This window comes from Maylandia zebra, linkage group LG13, assembly GCF_041146795.1.
Source record: "Maylandia zebra isolate NMK-2024a linkage group LG13, Mzebra_GT3a, whole genome shotgun sequence".
NCBI lineage: Eukaryota > Metazoa > Chordata > Actinopteri > Cichliformes > Cichlidae > Maylandia > Maylandia zebra.
Window position 1 is genome coordinate 34,577,442 of NC_135179.1, and position 21,374 is coordinate 34,598,815.

Consider the following 21,374-nt stretch of genomic DNA (forward strand, 5'->3'; position numbering starts at 1 on the left):
AGTCCTAGATCCTGCAGTTTCCTGTCCAGCTTCGAGGGAACGATGGTATTGAATGCTGAGCTGTAATCTACAAACAGCATCCTCACATACGTGTCTCTCTTCTCCAGGTGTGACAGGGCAGTGTGTAGTGTCAGGGCTATGGCATCATCAGTGGACCTGTTGTGGCGGTATGCGAACTGTAGAGGGTCCAGTGAGTCGGGTAGTGCAGAGCAGATGAAGTCCCTGACCAGCTTCTCGAAGCATTTGCTTACGATGGGGGTCAGGGCTACAGGTCGCCAGTCTGTAGGCACCCCTTGTATGTGGATCTATACTTAGACCTCTTCTGTTTTCACTACATACGTTACCTCTGGGTCATGTATGAAACATGTTCAAATGCATCTCCGACCACTGCTATGCTGATAATATGTAGCTGTAGTTTTCTGCTAAGCCAACAACCCCAACACAATGCTTTTCTGCCATTAATAATTGGATGTCTTCAAACTTTGCTCGTGTAAATCCAGGTGAAACAGAGGTTCTTGTGTTCTGCGAGACTGAAGAAGTCAGCTGGATGGGTGACGAAACGTTTCTCCCACAAAACGCTACGTCCAGATGAACTGGATCAACGTTTGGAGATTTACTTACCTGGATGATTGAGCATGCATCAAGACATATCAAACATGTTCTCTTGCTTCATTTGATGTATTTTACTATACACGGTACAGAACAGAGAATGAAACACCTGCAAATGTGTATGAAATGGCTTTTGCCAGCCCATCTGATTTCCGTGCCACCCAAAGAAAATCTTTCTAGCTCCACCTCTGAGTGTGACACAACCACCACCATCTAATATCTTTGCACTGACAGGCGTTCACTACTGTTAGGTTTTGTATTGTTCATTGTCATTTATGCTTAGAAATATTTACTCATATATGCTTAGAAGTATATAATCATTTGTAGATTGAAAGAATGTCTCATCATAGGAGGTCTGTAACAACTCTGTGTAGCATGAAGAGGGGAGTGCGTTCACTCCTCTACAGAGTGTTCTGGCATAGATCTGTATCTTCTCTTGTTGATATATGGCATAGCAAACACACGTATATCTGTTTAAGTATAAGAGCCTTTTGTTCAGATGGACCCGCTAGACTCTTCACAGGGTCACATCTTGACCTCACACACACACACACACACACACACACACACACACAGTATTCTTTGTTCACATGTATACCTATGTAAGATGTTATATGTTAATGAACCTATGCATATTCATGTAACCTCAATAAAAGAACAGTGTTACGGGAGAACGGACGAGAGCAACTGGGGTCAAGCGAAGGAACGGCGTTTGTCCGGTTCTCTCCCGTGCACGAGAAACATGAAGAACTTTGCCTACTTCGTGTCTTGCTTGCTGTGTAATTATATTGTCTTCAACGTTCCAGCGGATGGGTTCAAGCTACAAACCTATCAACTACCAAAGCAACAAACACTGGAGCCAGTTCTTGAACGGCCTTCTACATCATCTGCTGGGGCATCTGAGGTCTCCCCTACACAGGCTAGAGCTAATTAAAGGAAGCTCCATACAGGTTCATAGACTGCAGTGGAGATGTGGAAATACTTTTATTTTTATTACATGAAAGAGTGCCACAGGAATATGATAGTCAAGTGCACACTGCATCAAGGACAGAACAACTGCAATATACTTGCTGACACAAGTTTGTCTTTCTGCAACCCTCTATTCACACAACTGAGGAAAACTAGAACAGAAGTGCAATTTAGAGAAGTCAAAAGGGAATCCTCTGTGTCAGCGGGAGACGTTCTTTTCTGCTGGGAGTGCCTCAGCGTGCCGGTCGGCATGTTTGATTTGGCCAAAGGGATTTGTATCTCCTCCCTGGATGAAACTAGGGGTCTTTCCACTTTTAGGCGAATGTGTAAACTGCTAAACTATCAGAGCTCTCTATATTAGTATTTAACTTAAAAATCCCTCATTGTGCTTCCAAGCCAGGGTTTCCTGCTTCTTGTTCAGTTGAACAATAACTGATGCGTCCTGTCATCAAACCTTAGCTAAGCACTGAACTCAAATACACAGGGCAGAACAACGGCAAACAACAATAAAAGGAAGTGCACAATATGTGCCAAGGACAAAATCCACAATCAAATACAAGAGTACCAAGAGCAACAGCTAGCTCGCTGACTAACAATGCCACATTTTGATTTTTAACTTTATGTCTCTGTTTGAGTCCATGCTGAGATTCAGTCTGGCAGATTATGTTATTGCTGCTCACCTCATACATGAGTGCACTTTTGCAAGCTCCAGGTTGCAGAAAGGCTCCCTTCATGTGAGGTCCTCAGAACTCTTAAACGTAGCTTTATGTATGATGACATGATTAGAGAGATGAAATAAAGACATGGTGATCACATTCTCTCCAGTTATAACAGAGGTTTGATCAAATGCTATTTATATTACAATCTGTTCTGTCAGTGAGATTCCTCTCCACTCTTTTTCAGATCTAAAAGGTAAAAACGCTTCTGCTGAGGAAAGAATCAAAGCGAGGAGCAACGGTGATAAAGGTCCAGCTCAGCTTTGTTGGAATGGAACATTCTCTTGTTGCATGTAGTAGAGTTCATCCTGAGCAACTTTCCTGTTTTTGTGGAAAGAAAAAAGGTGTGTGCACACACACACACACACACACACACACACACACGTATGCTCACTGGCCACTTCATTAGTTACATCTGACTAACACTGGGTAGGACTTCAGACTGCCAGAAATATTCCTCAGAGATTTTGGTCCACATTGATGTAACGCTGTCACAGCTGCTACATCCATGACATCGATGGATGAGGTGCTCTATTGCACTAAGATAAGGTGACTGTGAGGCCATCTGAGCACAGTGGTGTGAGATCCATTTTAATTTTGTGACATTGTGCATCATCCTGCTGGTTGCAGCTGTCAGAGGTTCTGCAATGATCTAGCACAGCGGTCCCCAACCTTTTTTGCGCCACGGACCGGTTTATGCCCGACAATATTTTCACGGACCGGCCTTTAAGGTGTCGCGGATAAATACAACAAAATAAAACTAGTACCGGTACCGAAAAAAATAAGATTTATTCATAACATACGTGAAAAGACCCAGGAAAACCGAGTAAACGATAAAAAGGAAAACAAAATAACGCTGAAAACCGATAAAAACCCTGAAAACCAGACATTTCACACCTGAGCCTCAACTCTCGCGGCCCGGTACCAAACGACTCACGGACCGGTACCGGCCCGAGGCCCGGGGGTTGGGGACCGCTGATCTAGAACACTGTGGTCAGAAATAGATAGACATGGTCAACAACATTCTTGGGTGGGCCGTGGGGTTTAAACGACAATCAGCTGATACTAAGGGGCACAAAGTGAGCCAGGAAAATATAAGAGACACATTTACAGCCACCTGAACCACTGCTACGACGCCGATGGATCCATTTATTGCCCAGTTTTGCTCAGCCCACAGCTGTTGCCATCCCGTTCAAGGTTCGATGTGTTCAGAGATGCTTTTGTACATATTTGGGTTGTAGCGAGCGGTGATTTGAATCACTGTTGTCTTCCTGAAGCAGTCTGACCTCCACTAACAACAAAGCCACTCACTGGATGTTTTCTTGTTTTGCAGACCAGTCTCTGTGAACTCTAGAAATGCTTGTGTGGGAAAATCCTATCAGGTCAGCAGATTCTGAAATGCTCAAATCAGCCCATCTGGCACTAACAATGACGCCACGTTCCAAGTCACACAAATGAACTTTCTTCCAAATTTTTATGCTCATGTTGAACTTGTGTTCAAAGTGTGTTAACAAGCAGCTCAACAGGTGTACCTAATGAAGTGGCTGGTGTGTGTCATTTATGGCCCAGTGCTCCTCTGCACCGTTTCCATGACAGTAAAAACAAATACACTGCATAACATAAATGTCTGTGATGATACATCAGCCGAAGGAATCGGAAGAGTTGAAGGTGAAAGCCTGGATTTGAAGCAAACACTTAAAGAACAGAAACAGTTTTGACTCGGGCCTGATGAAATCACTCAACAAGCTGCCAAAATGTTGAACTGACTGACCAAACACCAGAAACCACAGAAAGAATACCAGCTGATCAAAACTAACAAACAACAGAGCCGTTTTATTGGGTATAACAGACGCAAAACACTTAGTCTAGCTAGCAGAGGAGCAGACTCATTCAGCAGCCTGATGCTGAATTCTCTTATATTCTGTCATCTGTATATTCAGAGAAATAGCACAAAAACTTGTGTCAGGGTGAAAATACAGCAGTACTTATTGCCAAGTATTTCAAGCAGGTACACAGTGTGTAGGTCTGTAGCTGTGAGACTCAGCGGTGCTTTGCAGCCTATTCCTTATCAAAGGATGTTTCTGCCCAGTATACAGGTTGAGTGGCTCACAGCAAACTCAGACATATCAGTGTATGTCAGAGAGACAAAGTGCTTCAAGTGCAAAGAATGAACGTACTAAATCAGTCTGTGGGATTGCTTAAATGTGACTGTAGTGTGCGGCATGTTAAAGGCCTGTGAGAGCAGGAAAGCACTGGCTCTGCCCTGGTTCATATGTGTTTAAATGAGTTCTACAGCTATAGTCAGATATTCCATGAGTTAAGGCTCTGTTACAAACAGGCCAATCACAGCACTGAAGCAGACGCTGTCCCAACTCTGAACTCTCCAAACGTAGCTATCCTCTTTGCCTCCTGGCATCAACATGTAACAGTATACCTTTACCATTAAAACTAAGCACGTAGGAAAATCGGACTCCGAGTCAAGAGCAGGTTGTACAGTTTCCTTTTCTTAGAAATGACAGTGAGATGAGCTGCTGTTCAGTGTGCTGATGGTGGCGAAATTAAAGCACAAATAAATCCTTCTCTCTGACTCACTCCTACACACCGAGGATTTCTCACCGAGCCGTGAAGTCCTGTTAAACTGCACTACTGTGGAATGACTCTGACTCACTAGGCTACATCACACAGTTCTCTTGTAAACAGGCTCATTTTTGTTACTCAGATCAGGTCTGTGTCTGAAACAAACCCAGCCAGTGGTGCTGCGCTTTTTCCCCCTCTCATCTTTTTTAATTCAGATCTTTCACCGAAACCTAAAATAACACCTCGCTACTTATGTTCAACACGCTCGAGTGAAGTGTACTTGTGTAAACTTTAACTACATTATTCCACAGCCCTTATAAAGTTGTTGTTGTTGATACTTGATCCATCATTATATGTAAGGAATGGACTTTCTTACTGTCTCTGCAAAGAAACAGGTGGAAGGAATCTGTCAACTCTGGGTTGTGAGCATTGGAATACACTCCCAACAACAAGAAGCTCCTGTCTCATTGTTCCTTTGCCAGCTATCTATCAAAAATTAAGGTCCTCACAACAAATATTTGCTTTGAAGCTGTACTTCCATGTACGTTTGCATGTTTTTATAAATCACTGTCACTAACGTTCATAAAAAGTCAATGTACCACGAGTTTTGAAACAACTGATTACAAACAATATTCATAAAAGTGCTTTCTATCAAACATTCTCCCAAGGTCCAGTGTCTTACCCAAGGACACTTTGGCAGACTGGGATCAAACTACCAACCTTGGGATTAGCAGATGAGCTACAACCACCCTTAATATTTGAAATTTTAGTGTGAAGAGCGACACATGATCAGGATCACAAAGTGTTTGTTTGGATGAGGGTAATTCTCCAGGAAATGTTGATGCAATGTCCTCTTGGCTGTTATATCGTCGGGTTTCACTTCCTTTGTATCACAATGTGAACTGTTTAAAGACACAATGTTGCAAGTTGTAACAAGTTGCATCCTGTCTGAGACTGTTTCTGTTTCTCTCAGTCTCCCAACATTTCATAGCAACAGTAGTCATGCCCCACACAGTAAGACTGTTAACATTCCAGCTTATGACATTTGTCCTCTGAGATTGCCAGCTGGATTTAGGCTAAACATACACTTCCTGTTTTATCTGAGCAGAATATTAATTTTACTTGTTACAAACTCTGCTGAATGACACTCCTAACCTAAACCAGAGCAGATTGGGCATAAAAACATTTAAATAACATGGCTTTAGATTTGGAAAATCCCTAAATGGCAGAAAAGAGTCATTATTTTTGTAGGATCACTACATGGATTTGGGTGAAACAGAATAGATAGTGTAAATGATCCATAAACAGCAGTAGTTATTTTTAACTGAATATGTGACCATGGTAAAATGGTAAATGGCCTGTATTTATATAGCGCCTTACTAGTCCCTAAGGACCCCAAAGCGCTTTACATATCCAGTCATCCACCCATTCACACACACATTCACGGCAAGCTACATTGTAGCCACAGCCACCCTGGGGCGCACTGACAGAGGCGAGGCTGCTGGACACTGGCGCCACCGGGCCCTCTGACCACCACCAGTAGGCAACGGGTGAAGTGTCTTGCCCAAGGACACAACGACCGAGACTGTCCAAGCCGGGGCTCGAACCGGCAACCTTCCGATTACAAGACGAACTCCCAACTCTTGAGCCACGATTGCCCCAACGATTGACCATGGCATTCAGAGGGCTCTGTGCAGGAATCAGCATTATTGGGTTTCCTAAGAAGAGGCTCTGTGATCACCAGAGTTTTCCATGATATTAGTACAGCTTCACACTGGGAACCTGATCAAACCAAGCCAACAGTTCAGACTTTGACTATATGCTCAAAATCACAACTTTGTTGTGATTCTTCTCAGAGGAATTTGTTAGAGAAGTGCAGTGTATCGCGTGCAGGAACCTGTGTGGGACTGCCTTTACAGAACAGCACCACTGATTCAAACCACAACTGAGAGAAGTTTGCGGTGAACATGCGAGCAAGAAGACAAACACGTGTCAGGACCCAGCCTTTTGCAGGTCTTTATGAAAGAGTAGCAGTAAAACACTGCGGTGGTAAAGGAGGAGAATGGCAGTATGAACTGTTTGCTGATGTGTTCAGCAACATTCAGGAGACCATTCTTCCAAAAGCTTTGGGACAGCTACACCCTTCATCTTTAAACAGCGTCTGCATGAACCGCTGAGCAATGGCACTGCTCCCAACAAAGCTGCCATACTACGAATGACCGTCACCAACATGTCATATTTACACAACTGTAAAGGAAAGTACCAGTGCAGTCGAGTCAGTGCAGGGTGTGTCAGCGGGCTGCTGGAGACCACAGCCACACACTGCTTTTAGCGAGGACCCACCACCCAACAAGCCACTGGATTGTTGTCTGTCCCACACACAGAGGGTCGTCTTCTCTCCTGCAGGCCCCAACTGAAAGGCATTTCATCATGTCCACTGTTAAACTGATGGCTGACTGAGAAACGGGGGCGCAAACAAGCTTTTCCACAGCCCAGACAGGATGGCAGCTTTAACACGCGCAATAGACACACTTACTTTCCGCTCACGCTCAGGAAAACCTGCAGTGCATGCAGCAGTTCGGTTACCTAATGTGAACTGGTGTTTTCCACATCAGCGCCTTGGAGAAAAGCTCGTGCTCGTGCACGCGCAGCAGTGACACTTTTGAGCCAAACTCCGGAGCAGAGAGCTGTGTGACACGCAGGGCTGAGAGTTTCTGTGAACACCTCTGAACTATAAACGCAGTGTGGAAATGTGTCGGCCTGTACGACTTCTGTCAAACTTGTGGAGAGTTTTGACTCCCTGGCGAACTCCCAGTGCGTCACGGAGCCGAGCCCGGACGAGCCGAGAGCCGCTGTGCTGGCATCAGTGCAGCTGCTTCTCTTTCAGCTTACCTGTTAAGAGGCCGGAGGGCAGCAGAAGGCAGTAGAAGAGCCAGACAACCACCTGAAGATCCATGGCAGAGCACGTCAACGCCGCGCACACGGCACGAAGGCTGGCTCGATGTCAGACGCACTCCATTTGGTCTAAGGTGGCCGATCGCTGTCCGGGCCGTTACTCCGTAACGTGAACACTCACACTGAAGCTCCGCTTCGCGCTGAGCCGAGGGAGGGGGTCTTCTGTAGGGATAGCTGGAGGCCGGGCTGAGGCGGCTCCGCGGCACATGGAAAAAGTGATTCACGGGCGGTCCGTGTGAGGGGCGTTCATACTGCAGCTGCTCACAGTCGCCTCCCTCTCTCGCAGTCTGACTGCGCGTTAAAGTTCGTGCAGAGCGCTCACAGCACTCAGTCCTTCTTCTAATGACCCTTTCACACTCTCCCGTGTCAGTCAGTACTTGGGGGTACCTGAGGCCGCTCCTCACGTCAAGTTTGGCAAAATTCGTATAATAACGCGGTCAGGTAGCGCCCCTCTGCGTACGCAGGGTGACGCAGCACCGGCGTGGAGAGGTCACCGCGTTGATCCTGATGTGATGACTTAGAAAAACGATATTAATTGAAATAAACTCGTGGCGCTCAGCAGCCACTCCTGACTGCAAAGCAGTGAAATTACGACTTGTTCTCTCCAGATGTTTCCACATTACAGAACTCCAGATATCAGCTGATTTTTCACAGGTTTCAGTTACAAAGTCAACAAAAGTTTGGATTTGATAAATCTGTGGCTCAGTGTCCGCATTGAGCCACAGCCACAGATTTATCTTCCAGCTTCCGGCTGCAAATCACAGAAGAGATCAATGGCGCACAGTCCACTCAGTCATCCTGTGGCTGAGTGGCTGCTGTGGACCATTCAAAGCTCACTGCTCATCAGCGTGCTAAACCTTGGGGGGTCTCTCTGTCTAAATAAATAAATAAATCTGACCCCCCTAACCCCCCTGGAAATTACGCCCCTGTCGACACACAGTGACGTGGTTGTGATCTAGTGTTATTCTGCTCCCCCCCCCCCCCCCCCCCAAAAAAAAAAACAAAAAAAACAACAACAACTTTATTAAGCAACAGTATACAGAGAATGTATTTGAACATAATTAACACATGCCAGGGGGTGCATATAAACTGTTACATAGCCTACATTCAAATAATTTGTAATTAGTACAAATAGTAATTGTTTTTATAGCCTTTTTATTAAGTGATCCACTAAGCAGTTATCAGTATAGCTGTGTTTAAAATGAGGCTTTTGGCTACTGTATTTGCATTTCTGGAAATAACATTTAGCTAAGATAGCTAACAGATTTATTATAAAGTATACATCTTCCGTTTTGCCTTTGAAAGAAACAAATACAACATTTTCCCATTTCAAAGTAAAGACAAAATGTTCTAGCACGTGACCCAGAAGTCTCAGGATAGCTTTCACATTCACGTCCCTTTTGAACTTTGTCATGATTAACTGCATACTATTTAGCACGAATATTCTCATTACCTTTACTGTGGTTTGTTAGACAGATTCTCCCTTTGTGTGAACCCACAAGGTTGGGTGGACCGGTGTTATTTGTGTGTGTCACTGAAACACGCAGCAAACTATCGGGAAGGTGGCGTGATTTGAACGTGATCACCTGCTGTAACCATGGTGATTAGACAGGTAAAGTTACACTTTCACAAACAGACACTGGACATGTTGATCCACAGCACCGCTCAAAGCCCGTGTTTAGCGTGTGGAAAACTTTTACACAGAAGAAGAACACGCCCGCCCACGGTCTGCTCCAGTCCTGGTTTACCCTCCGACCAAGAGGACCGGGGGAGGCGTGGCTTTATTCATTTCGCGCGAACATTTGTTTCTTCTTCCTGTGCAGTGTGCGCACTTCCGGAGAACGTTTGCAGACGGCGTCTGTGTGCTGGGGCTCTGCTCGTCCTCGTTTTGTTTTCGTGTTCGCTTGTGAGGCCAGCGGCATGTCTCAGGCTCGGGTTACCGACTTCTACTCCCGGACGAAGAAAGCCACTGGCGGCCCAACGAAGCCGACAGAGCCACGCAGCGCCTTCTCGTGTTCGTCGACAGTTCATGAAGAGTTTCTCCGTGTAATCGACGAGGCCGCAGGGCTGAACCATGGCGCGGAGCAACCCCTCTCCAGTCCCCGCACCCCCAAGCGGGGCTCGGCTGACCTCGGAGCGACCGTGTCCGCCGCAGCCGTCGAGCACAGCACCGCCAAGAAGAGGCGGCAGGCGGATCTCGGAGCACCGGCAGCCGCTGCAGGAGCAGAGAGGCCGGCGAGGCGGTCTGCCAGGAAGAAACTGGAGCTGCCCGCAGACACGGCACAGGTAACAGACGTGTGCATGTACACACAGACCCACAGGCTTTGTCCTGCCTTCACTCTGTAGTTGCAGGCTTTGTGTACTCTTCGTCATGCTCAGATCTTTGTAGTGTCTGGATATTTGCTCCTCTGGACTGATCTGGCTTTAAATCGGCATTCTGAATCTCACGAGGTTTCTCAGCTGAATAAATGAGATGTTTCTATGCCTTTTCTCAGAGACTGAACTTGTGATTTAATATCATTCCTGAGAGGGTTCAGTCTCAGCAGTTTGAATAAGGTCTTCATACTGGAACAATGAGAGCAGCCTGATCATATCTGAAACACGCCTCTCTTTAACAAAGGTTGCTGTGTGTGAGAGAGAAACACTCATGATGGCTAATCAGCATGTGGGGAGCAGGGCTGCACACATGACCTCTGGTGTGTTTTGGTCGCAGCTGAGAGTAGGGCTGCTCGATTATGGCAAAAATGATAATCACCATTATTTTCACTGAAAGCCCAGATCGTGGTTAAAATTCGATTAACTGAGCAGCCCTAGCTGAGAGCACCTTTTTCCATTTCTGGCAGGTCCTGGGTAAAGAGGACATCGCTGCTCTCAAGTCACGCCTTCTGAGGATTAAGAAGCGTGTAGATGAGATCCCTGCCACTGCGTCCTCAGCTACACCCTCTCCATCTTTAGTGCCTGACAGTAGCTCCCCTGCTGTTCCTGAAACCATCATTTCGGCCTCTGCTGAAGCTAAGACCCTGAAGCTCTCTGTAGCTCGGGCCAAAGAGCTTGCAGCTAAAGCTCAGAAGAGGAAGGAAGCAAAAGCAGCAGCGGAGCATGAGCTGACTGAGACCCGTGCTCAGGACAGGTGAGCACTTGCACATGTGCACAGAGCTAAGTGAGAGTAAGCTGCATTTCCCCAAAGATGAGCTTTTGTTTAGTCCATGTTAAAGTGAATGTCCTCCCTTGTGTGTCCAGCACCGAGCAGCCAGCGTATCAGCGGTACCACACTCTTGCTCAAGATGCCCCCCCAGGCCTCTCGCTCCCCTACCATTACAAGGTGCTGGCTGAAATGTTCAGAAGCATGGACACTGTGGTCGCCATGTTGTACAACCGCTGCGAGACCGCGACCTTCACCAAGATCAAACGGGGAGTTCAGGACATGATGCACAAGTAAGTGTTCGGTTAGTCGGATGAGTTCGTGAGACAAAAGCTGAGAATGTGTGGGAAAGTGGAATGTGTCAGCAGTCCTGTTGTTTGTGCTAGAAAGGTTCCAGCTGTCAGCAGCTTCGTGTGTTTTTAAGCTAAGGCTCGCTGGACCTGTGGCTCGCTGCTAAAGATAATAACTGACTTCTTTCCTCTTTGAGGCGCTTTGAAGAGAGCCACGTGGGTCAGATAAATACGGTGTTTCCTGAGGCCTACACGTTCCGGCAGGAGAAACTCATCAAAGCTTTCAACAGCAGCATTAAGAAGGGAAGCTACCAGCTGACCGTGGACCCCATCATCGTCTCCGGTTAGAGCGCACGTCACCTTCAGCTCAGCCAACCCTTTTCTCCAAATACCATATTTGTAAACTGTCCCTCAGTACATGGCTTTGATTTGGGTTTTTGGGGTTGTTCTCCTCAGAAAATGGCGAGGCTCGACCTGTGCTGTCAGCCTCTCGTCTCCTGGAGAGAAGACGTGTGTTCCATAACAGCCTGCTTTCCATTGTCAAACAGCACCACAAGGTCAGCTGCTCTAGTTTGGGTTCACTCATTTTTTTAATAAGTCACACAGCAGTTACTTTTTTGTTGGCGTCTCAAACTTTTGCCTAAATCTCCTTTTTTTTCCCTGCAGGTTTTCCTGTCCTCGTTGGATCCCCCAGTGTTGGTTCCAGAAGACAAACTGACCCGCTGGCATCCTCGCTTTAATGTGGACTCTGTGCCAGCCGTCCATACGAGCGCACTGCCGCAGACTCCTCGCCCGGAGAAACTGGCCACAGCTCAGGAGGTGCTCGACAAGGCCCGCTCACTCATCACACCTAAGGTGCTGCAGCAGTGTCGCCGCTCTCACGCTTCTGCGTAAACGATGAGCTTACTGTAGTCTGAGATTAATATCTGTTAGGTGTTAGCACTCTGAATTTCAGGTGTTGTTTACACACATTTGTGGCGTTGTCTCAAAAGATTGAAGGTCACATGGGCAGTAATCACTCCAGGCTGTCAGTTCAACACTTGACCTCAATCACAAACAGCTGTGTCATACCCACACTCTGTAGCACTTTCCCCTCTCAGTTAATCACGTAGCCCCTCCTGAGTCTGCCACCAGACCAGCGTCGCGTGTTTTGTGTTGTTACTTGTAAACTCGCATCACCACCTACTGTTCATGAGGGTGAAGGACAGAAGGAACAAGTTTAATCAAAGCCGTCTGCGTGAACATGGTGACTGACAGCTTACCGCCATCGATCCCTTTGGAGAGATGCAGCTCCTAATTCAGCATTTTTCTCAGTTGTATGTTCAGTTCCAGGAAACTGGTGAGCACTACTTAGTAACAGTGGGTGTAGTCACAAGAACGTCTTACTGTTAAGAGGCTGAGTCGTTTTGACCAGCACGTGTGCTCCATCCAACATGTAGGACTGCTTTCGTTGGGTGACGGGGACTAGAGAGAGAGCGTAGTTGGATATTTGGAAATCCAAAATCATATTCTTGTATATTTGTGCCCCATCATATCTTAATGATGTCAGTCTGCCCCAGGGCAGCTGTGGCTACAACTGCAGCTGCCTCCACCAGTGTGTGTGAATGTGAGAGTGAATGAATAGTGGCATTGTAAAGCGCTTTATAAAATGCAATCATTATTGTAGTACCATATCACCCTATTAGAGCACTTCGCTCTCACACTGCAGGCCTACTTGTTGTTCCTAGAGTATTTAAAAGTAGAATGGGAGGCAGAGCCTTCAGTTTTCAGGCCCCTCTTCTGTGGAACCAGCTTCCAGTTTGGATTCAGGAGACAGACACTATCTCTACTTTTAAGATTCAAGCTTTCCTTTTTGCTGAAGTTAGGGCTGGACCGGTGACCCTGAATCCTCCCTTAGTTATGCTGCAACAGGTGTAGGCTGCCGGGGATTGTCATGATGCTCTTTAATGGAACTTTATATTAGTATAATTACTGTAACGCTAAATGTGTTGGCTTTTTGTGTGTGTTCAGATGGAGAAGGCTCTGATTGGGCTGGCTCTGAAGACAGAAGACAAAGCTGCTCACAAAGAGCCAACATCCCAGGAGAACCCCACAGTCCCCCAAACATCAGCTGTCCCAAATGCCCTGAAAGGGGTGTCCCAGTCTCTGCTGGACCGGGTAGGTAGACCGGGCACACAGTTCTTCAGGGGGGTCGACCACAGTGCTGTTGGAGCTTCTTTAAGATGTGATTTTTGTCTCTAACAGCTGCTAAAAACACATCTTTATAGTTTACTTTGCTTTCTCCTCAGATTCGGGCAAAGGAGGCACAGAAGCTCCAGGCAGTCATGACTCGTAACAGCAAGCAGGAGGAGCGCCTGTTAATGATGTCACGCCTTGGGGAGCTGGCACGGATTCTCCGCAGTGTGTTTGTTGCAGAGAAGAAACCGGCTTTAACGATGGAGGTGGCGTGTAACCGGATGGTGGCAAGCTACAGATCTTCTCTGAGCACAGGTTGGTTCACGAAACAGAACAATGTGGTGCTTGTGCTGAGATCTCCCTCCACACAGGGTTTCTGTTTGTAACTGTTAGAAATGTAGCAGAAAACTGAACCAGGTAGAGCCGTATTCACTAGGTAGAAGCTGACCGGCTGATCCTTTGTAATCAACAGGTGAAATGGAGAAACACATCCATCTGCTGGCAGAAGTGGCTGGTGATTGGCTGACTCTTCACACAGTGAGGAAGGACTTGTACCTGAAGCTGAATAAGAACATGGAGCTCAGCACTGTGACGGACACAGTGAACAGCAGACTCCGAGAGGAGGAGACTCTGATCTGAGGCCTGGTGGCCTTTAACGTGACCGCCTCGCAGTATTTTTAGCACGTTTCAGTGGTTGTCCGCAGGTTTTGGCACGTTCATCTGGTTTGGATAATACATGGATGGAGTTGAAGGAGTCCTCCTGACATGCTTGTGCTGAGTTGTTCGAAACACTGATCCAGTTTTGTTTTTTCCTTCTATCCAAAGTGTAACACGGATGTACTGACTTTGTTATTAGGAACACTTTTCTATGCAGTAAACTCATTTTGTATTTTAGATTCAGAGTCACTGTTTGATGAGAATGTTCAGGAAACACAGTGAAGAGCTGCACCCAGCTTTGTGCTGTCACGAATGGTGGATTGGTCATGAGGGGATCTTAAACAGCTCAGCAGGGTGCTGTGGGTGTTTGATGTTCTCATTACTGATGCAGAAAACGGGTCCATTCGAACAGCTGCAGGCTGATGTAACTCATCAGTAAAGGTAATGATTGACTTTGCTGTGACCAAACCGGAGTTTCAGCTCGTGTTCGGCTCGTTCTGGTTTGATGTGTAAGCAGACCTGCTTCATGACAGCTGCTGTGCTCTACAACTACACTCACCCTCGAGCAAAGCACAGCTGGCTGCAGCTGGAAGACTTGCACACAAAGACAATTTAAGCTGCACACTTGATTCTAAACCAGTATTAAGCTTGTCTCACGGCTTTAAATGTTCCAGCATAGACCGTGATGATCATTTAGTCATCAGTGATAACCAGTGTTTGTTTTTAGATGTTACATGATTGGACTGACACAGATGTGTTGTACACTTTATTGCAAAGTTACACCCAGTAAAGCTGGTTTTGGTCATTTCCAGTGGAACGTTTCTTTTTTCAGTCATTACATTGATGGAGGCTGCTGCGTGTTCATGTGCTGCATCTCTTGTATTCTTAGTCATTTCAGTCTCATCTGCACTCCGTTATTTCCATCACAGTTGTTCATGTTTCGTGACTAGCAGCTGCCTTCCAGTGGCAGAGTCGTCACGCCTGAACATGAACCCAGACAGGGTCAAACTCACCCTGCCTTCTGAGCCGAGGCAAAGTAAACTTGGATGCTGCTCAGACACTGGACGTACTGTACTTCCAGTAACATCCCATTAAAATAACGGGGCGCAGCTACACCCTGTAAACAAAATTACTGTAAAATTAAGAGATTTCTTGTCTGGGTCGAGTGTCCTCAGTACTGAAGCAGGGAGAAGACTCTGTGTGGTTTGAGTTTGTCGATGCCGTTTAGCTCTTTGAGCTCGATGACCACCATGCAGCCCAGAACCTCAGCCTGCTGTTTCCTCATCAGCTCGGCGGCAGCATGCAGCGTCCCTGCAATACACACATGTCAAAGTCTTAAAGGCAGACTTCCTAAGAGAAATCAGTCCAAAGAAAGTCACGCATCCCACCGATACTCCTAACAGCCCAATCCGCTTTATTTCCCTCTACACCGAGTTTTTATTGAAGTAGGGGGACCCAAGACGACAGTGCAAAGCAGGATTTGGGCTTGTCAGGTAACTTTTCTTTCAGTCTTCCAGAAAACAGGGAGAGCTCTCAGACCTCATTACCTCGGCGTTCTGTGATATGGATCAATAAAAAAAACATTTTTAATGGATCAATATGACCCAAAACAGCAACTGTTAGTACTTCTGGACCGATGTATGAAACTTTCATGCAGAGTAAGCCTGTGTTTGAATTACAGCCCTGCTGCTGCAGCTGAAAGAAAGCTTAAAGGTGTCTCGCGCACAACAACATTCGCTTCAAGCTGAGCTGAAAGCCTGGGTTGACTTTAGCCTAACTTATGGTCCCGTTCACGTTATGCGTCTCAGAGGGGTTTCACAGACAGACCTCCAAAATGTAACTGCCCCTCGCTGGACGTGCACGACTCTATGGGCCAAAACAGGGGAGGAGGCAACAGGGGAGGAGGCAACAGCCGAGTTCACCAGGAGAAGAGTGAAGGAAAATCATCACAGATTAAACAAAGTATGAAAAGTGAAGACGAGTAGTGCGCATCACTGCCCAGACAGGACGATGCTGTTCTAGTCAAACTTTTCCTTCATCACTGCCATTTCAAGACAGGAAAGCTGCCATTAATTAAAAAAGTCAAACCAGAGTCACAACATGAGACTGGGGGAAAAAAGATTCTAGTAATATTAATGCTGTGTGTCAGCCGCGAGCGAGCTGTGCAGCTTCTTTCATAAACCATAAGAAACGACCGCTACGCATCAGAGCTGCCGTCTGTCATGAAGGTTGTTTCTGTGAACGCTGAATCCCCCCGTGGCATCCATAATGTTACACGGATTATCTAATGTTGAAGTAAAAGCAGAAGTGCCAGTAAGGGGAAATATTCAGCAACATAGCTTGTATTCATGTCTCAGTCGGACTGAATCACATCTAAACTGGGCAATTTCTCACCTCCAGTAGCCAGGAGGTCATCGACGAGCAGGACCCTTTGTCCTGGCGCCACAGCATCCTCCTGGATCTCTGCTTCTGCCTGGGGGAACAGAGTAAATACCATTTTTAATGAGATCTGAATGTGGTCAAGCTCAACGATGCAACAGAGACTAAACTTCTTATCTCAAGTAACAGTGAAAGGAGAAACGGAGTTTCTTGTAAACCTCGACTCATATCTGCATCATGATAGCTAGCAGTGGGTTTTCTGTCTCTGAATCTCTGAGCTGCTGTGCAGACACGTCACTGAAACAAAAACACGAATATGACAGCAAGCTGCAGTGCACGTATTTGTGATTAGCACTACAGGACCTAAAGGATGCACTTCAACTGGATCTTATTTTCCACTTCAACAGGTGAAAACAAGCTGACATTGTCTTAGTATACTGTTTGTTTGTTATGTAACAAACACCACAAACCCTCCCATCCTGGGTTTGTGGTGCTGGATCCTTCCTATAGGACGCAGCGCTTACAGCAGGCCAGTAAGGCTGAAGGTGTGTCTAAGATATTGCTGCCTTGTCTGCAGAATAGGATCATAGTGTCTACATTTCCATAAGTGTCTCTGTATACGGCTTGTGGAAGGGATGCGTTCAACTGCCCCATGGAAAAGAGGAGTGGGGATGAAAAAGTCGAGCAGTGAAATGTCCAAAAATACATATTTCCTCCACTTTTATGAGGATTGTCCTTAGTACCTCATCTCTAACAGTTTCATCCTGCCCGCCCTCCAAACACACAAACCTTTCAGAGTGTGTCCTTGTGTTCTTTACCTTGCCATACTCCAGATCATAAGAGACAGAAACAGTGGCTCCGGGCAGTTTGCCTTTCTTTCTGACCAGGACGAAGCCAACACCTAGCCTCTGGGCGAGCAGAGGCCCAAACAGGAAACCACGAGCATCTAAACCTGCCACACACAAACAGCAATAATGAGGTGGGAGGAGCAACATTTACATTAAAAGGACACAATAACATCAAACCTGCCCGAACCAAACCAGAGACGTTATCAGATGATGACTGTGATTGAATGATTAGAATTCTATAGAAACAGCAGCAACACTGTTGCAGATAAGATTATTTAATCCTCTGTGAGTGATTGTGTGTCTGAGCGTGCTCAGGGTTGCTGTTTGCTACTAAAGTGACGGCTGCACATTTAAACTGGATGCATGGAAGCAGTAAAGCTCACGGTCCCACAGCCTGATAAAGGAGTTCAGTGTACAGATATTCTTGTACTCTAGCAGCTGCACTTCGAACAGACTAAAAGAGACTCGGCAGCAGCTTAAGGATCAAACACATCACAAATAATCCTGTGATAATGCAAGTTTGTGATGGTTTAATTACAGCACTGCTTAACTCACACATGTTGCACAATAAAGAGTCAATGTAAATATTGTCTTTCCAGGCAATTTTAAACCTAAACTGAACGCAGCCAACTTCAGCATGAGTTACCATGGTAACTTAACCAGATAAAAAGAGAGCCACTTTCATTTATTCACCGTGTGCTGTTGACTGTTACACAGACCTGACTGGCTTAAGAACATAAATAAACTAAGGAAGCAAGCAGGTACAGGCCGGCTTCCTGCCAGTCTCAACTCTTTCACTTTGAGCAGCTGTTGCTGAGGAGCTGGGTCCAGGGCGGCCTCATGTTTGACGTTGTAAGACAGCTTACACTAAGAACAAGTGATGGAAAAATATTGAACAGAAGTATCTGATGGAGTGTACATGCTTTACCACTATACTCACAGGAGTTAACACACAATATCTCACACAGCTGCACAAATAAAGTGGACTTTCCGAACACCAAGCATGCGATACAGCTGGCTGAGAGGATGTTTAAGGTGTGTTAAAGACGCCTTTAAAAGGTGGAGCACAGCAGTTTCAGAGCTCTGCTTTTGTTTTTCTTACCTACAATCAGATCCACGTGCTGGTACATGTTCCTCACATGTTCTTCAAACAGGTCAATTACTGCTTTAAGGGCAGCTGCATCCTTGAGGATGGGACAAATATCTCTGCAAGATTCAGACACAACAGTTTGTAGCATTTACAGCCTGGCAGATACAGGGCTTTTAAGACTCATGCTATTGTTTGGTGGCTTAAAAGTCAGATATAACTGCTGATCTTTTTCTGAGGGAAGCCACCCTCTGATAGACAAACAATGCAACATGAGCACAGGAGGAACACCCTGAAACCATGCTGAAGGGTTTTCTCCTGTGTCTCCATTTATCAGCTGTTATAAATCCCAATACTGATATATCAGCAAATTCCTATGATCAGCTGATACTGGGAGTAGCTGTGGCTCAGCAGGAATAGTGGTTCGTCTACTTACTGGGGGGATTGGACCTCCAGGTAAAGAGTCAGGCTTAAATAGTAACCAGTCCTTTTGGATACACATCAGAATTATAACATACATTTCCACAGAGAGATTTCATTTCCTAGAGATGCAAAGTGTTGATTTCTGATCTATATTTGACATTGGAGTGACAAAACCCAGCCTTTGACTTGTAGGTGGCATAGTTATAATGCACAGTACTAACTGAACAAATACTGCATGTTATTTGAACTGAACCAGCCTGTAGCTGGATGTTGTAGTGTCACTGGGCTCTGTGTTGGGCGGACTACTTTTTACATGCTACCTCTAGGGAGTACTATTAGAAAACACTGTATGCATTTTCACTGCTGGAAGGCTAACACCCGATTATATTACTGTAACAGATCAACTGTTTGTGTGTCTGCAACATTCAGAGCTGAGTGGCAATTTTCATGCACAGTCATCAAAGTGTTGCAAGAAAATATTGCCACGGTCAAAAACTACTAACAGCCTGAAGGTTAAACGTTGTTTCATATTCATTTGCGTGATGTATTCCTTATTAAACAGCTCATCGTCATGTTCAAAGGCCTCTGAAGTTAACCTCTGAGCAGTTCTCTGACTACAGTGAAGGCTTTCAGTGCTTTGAGCCATTGCGGCATCCTGACAGCAAGATTTCAAAGGGATTTTATTTTGAAATACACACTGATATTGACCTCATGCTCAGCGGGTCACGGAGGCCGTTCACTGTCTGAAGCTCAGGCTGTGGAAACAATCGTAGGTCATAGATGAGCTGGTACCGATGACAGACTACATGAGCCGCTGCTTTAACTTGAAGAGCCCCGCCCTCCTTCTGCACTGCACGACACACACACACACACACACACACTATTCGGCTGTTCCTAAGTGCTCACTGTGGGGGCAAAGTGTGCTTCCTGGTAGCAGGGGTCTGACACGTGCCCTTGCACCTGGTTACAGCTCTCAGAGACCCGTTTCTATTCGCGGTAGACCAGCGAAGAGACCTTACGTTTGCTGGGCCGTTCAAACAAGAACGCAGTGTCTTACCTGAACAGGATCCCTTTCTTGGGAAAGTCTGGGAAAGCGCGGACGTGTCTCTGGACCAGCTGCAGCTTTGCCTCCCAGCCTGCGGCCATGCTGAACGCTACTTCTTCTTCTTCTCCTCCTCCTACGGTGTGCAAACACTCCTTTGTCGCCCTCTTGTGCGGACGGGGATGCACAGTACAGCAGTGCAATTCATCCTGATCGGTGATTGGTCGAAAGTCTAGAGCGAAAGAACAGGCTTGTGATTGGTGAAAAATGTGCAACGAAGAAGCCTTCTTTTATTCACTCAGTTTGTTGTCTGATTTTTCTTTGTCAGGTGATGTTTCCAGCTCCTTTATCCCACCTGACGCCTGGACTGCTGTCTGTGGTCATCAGAATCAGAATACTTTATTGATCCCTGGGGGAAATTATTTTTTGTTACAGTGCTCCATTTTAAACCAACATTAAGACAAGACAGACAATACGCTAACTAAGAATAGTACAATATATACATATATATACATACATACATACATAAGTCAGTCAGCATGATCACAATGAGTTATTTATGTATTCTGACTGGTTTACAATGACAGGACAGTAAGCATTATCAGTGTGTATTCCAATAAAAGCATCTAGTTTTTACTCCAACATCGATGAGGATTTTCTTTTGGCTCTTTTGAACCAACAGGTTGGAAAGTCTCCTGAAATTAAGCGCAATTGAAAATCAATTCCTTTCTTTTCTTCTGTGATTATCATGTGCAAAGACTAGCCATAAGAGGAGTCTTTTAGGTTCTCCTGATGAGACAATGTAACTGTTTTACTTTTGTACTGGTAAAAACTGAAGGATTATTCATGACACTGTCATTTACAGACAGACATGTTAGAGTTCACTTGCCAAAGGTAAAAGAGTTGTAAAATCATTACAAACTTGCTATGAGAGATTATGTTTGTCCTGTGACAAATAGACTGAATAGTTGATTATGAAAATGGCGTGATCATACACCATGGCCTTCACAGTCAACCAAGACTATCTGACTCCCATAACAGATAATAGCTCTGTTAGTGTTTCCTAATCAATTCCAGGAAACGCTGAAGTTGTTGCGGAGGCATGTGTTGTACAAATACTTCCAAAACTTGTCTTTGCCTGCATGTACACATTGCTTCGTTGGTTCAGGTCTGTTATGTGTTTCTAGACCTATTGGCAGAGAATAACTTAATAATAAAAAAATACAAAACACATGTCTAAGGCAGATTAAAGCCCAACTTAGGCATTCATTAAGTAAATCCACAACTCACTGTTACTGTAACACAGGACACTTTATTAAAGGTGATGAATACAGGAAAACAGCACTGCAGGAGAGTCAATCAGTGAACTGAACTACAAAAAGTCAAAAGTGCCCATCCGGTAGGCTGGAATCATACATGTTTAAAGAAAGTTTACAACGAGCGAGATGTACTGACAATGGCCAAACACGGGTAAATGTGTAGTAAATGGCAGTGCGGTAAATCTG

The 21,374-nt window shown here is 45.6% G+C and overlaps 3 protein-coding genes across 5 annotated transcripts in view; 1 reads left to right on the forward strand and 2 right to left on the reverse strand.

Moving 5' to 3' along the window:
- piezo1 (piezo type mechanosensitive ion channel component 1 (Er blood group)) overlaps positions 1–8,178 on the reverse strand; it is a 97,771-nt gene extending 89,593 nt beyond the window's left edge. For all 3 annotated transcript variants that reach the window (XM_004572046.4, XM_004572045.4, XM_004572044.5), the window contains exon 1: positions 7,764–8,178. In XM_004572046.4, coding sequence (XP_004572103.1) covers positions 7,764–7,827 — 64 coding nt within the window. In that variant the 5' untranslated portion in view covers positions 7,828–8,178. The remainder of the gene's footprint in view (positions 1–7,763) is intronic.
- A 1,355-nt stretch (positions 8,179–9,533) lies between these two features.
- cdt1 (chromatin licensing and DNA replication factor 1) lies at positions 9,534–14,903 on the forward strand. Its single transcript, XM_004572051.6, has 9 exons — positions 9,534–10,112; positions 10,670–10,956; positions 11,067–11,261; positions 11,456–11,601; positions 11,715–11,815; positions 11,925–12,113; positions 13,269–13,415; positions 13,547–13,748; positions 13,906–14,903. The coding sequence occupies exons 1-9, from the start codon at positions 9,747–9,749 to the stop codon at positions 14,070–14,072; spliced, it is 1,800 nt and encodes a 599-aa protein (XP_004572108.2). The 5' UTR covers positions 9,534–9,746; the 3' UTR covers positions 14,073–14,903.
- Positions 14,844–20,327, reverse strand: aprt (adenine phosphoribosyltransferase). Its single transcript, XM_004572050.5, has 5 exons — positions 19,885–20,327; positions 18,420–18,523; positions 17,288–17,421; positions 16,485–16,563; positions 14,844–15,401 (listed from the first exon to the last, which is right to left on the reverse strand). The coding sequence occupies exons 1-5, from the start codon at positions 19,971–19,973 to the stop codon at positions 15,262–15,264; spliced, it is 546 nt and encodes a 181-aa protein (XP_004572107.1). The 5' UTR covers positions 19,974–20,327; the 3' UTR covers positions 14,844–15,261.
- Between the last annotated feature and the right edge of the window lie 1,047 nt (positions 20,328–21,374).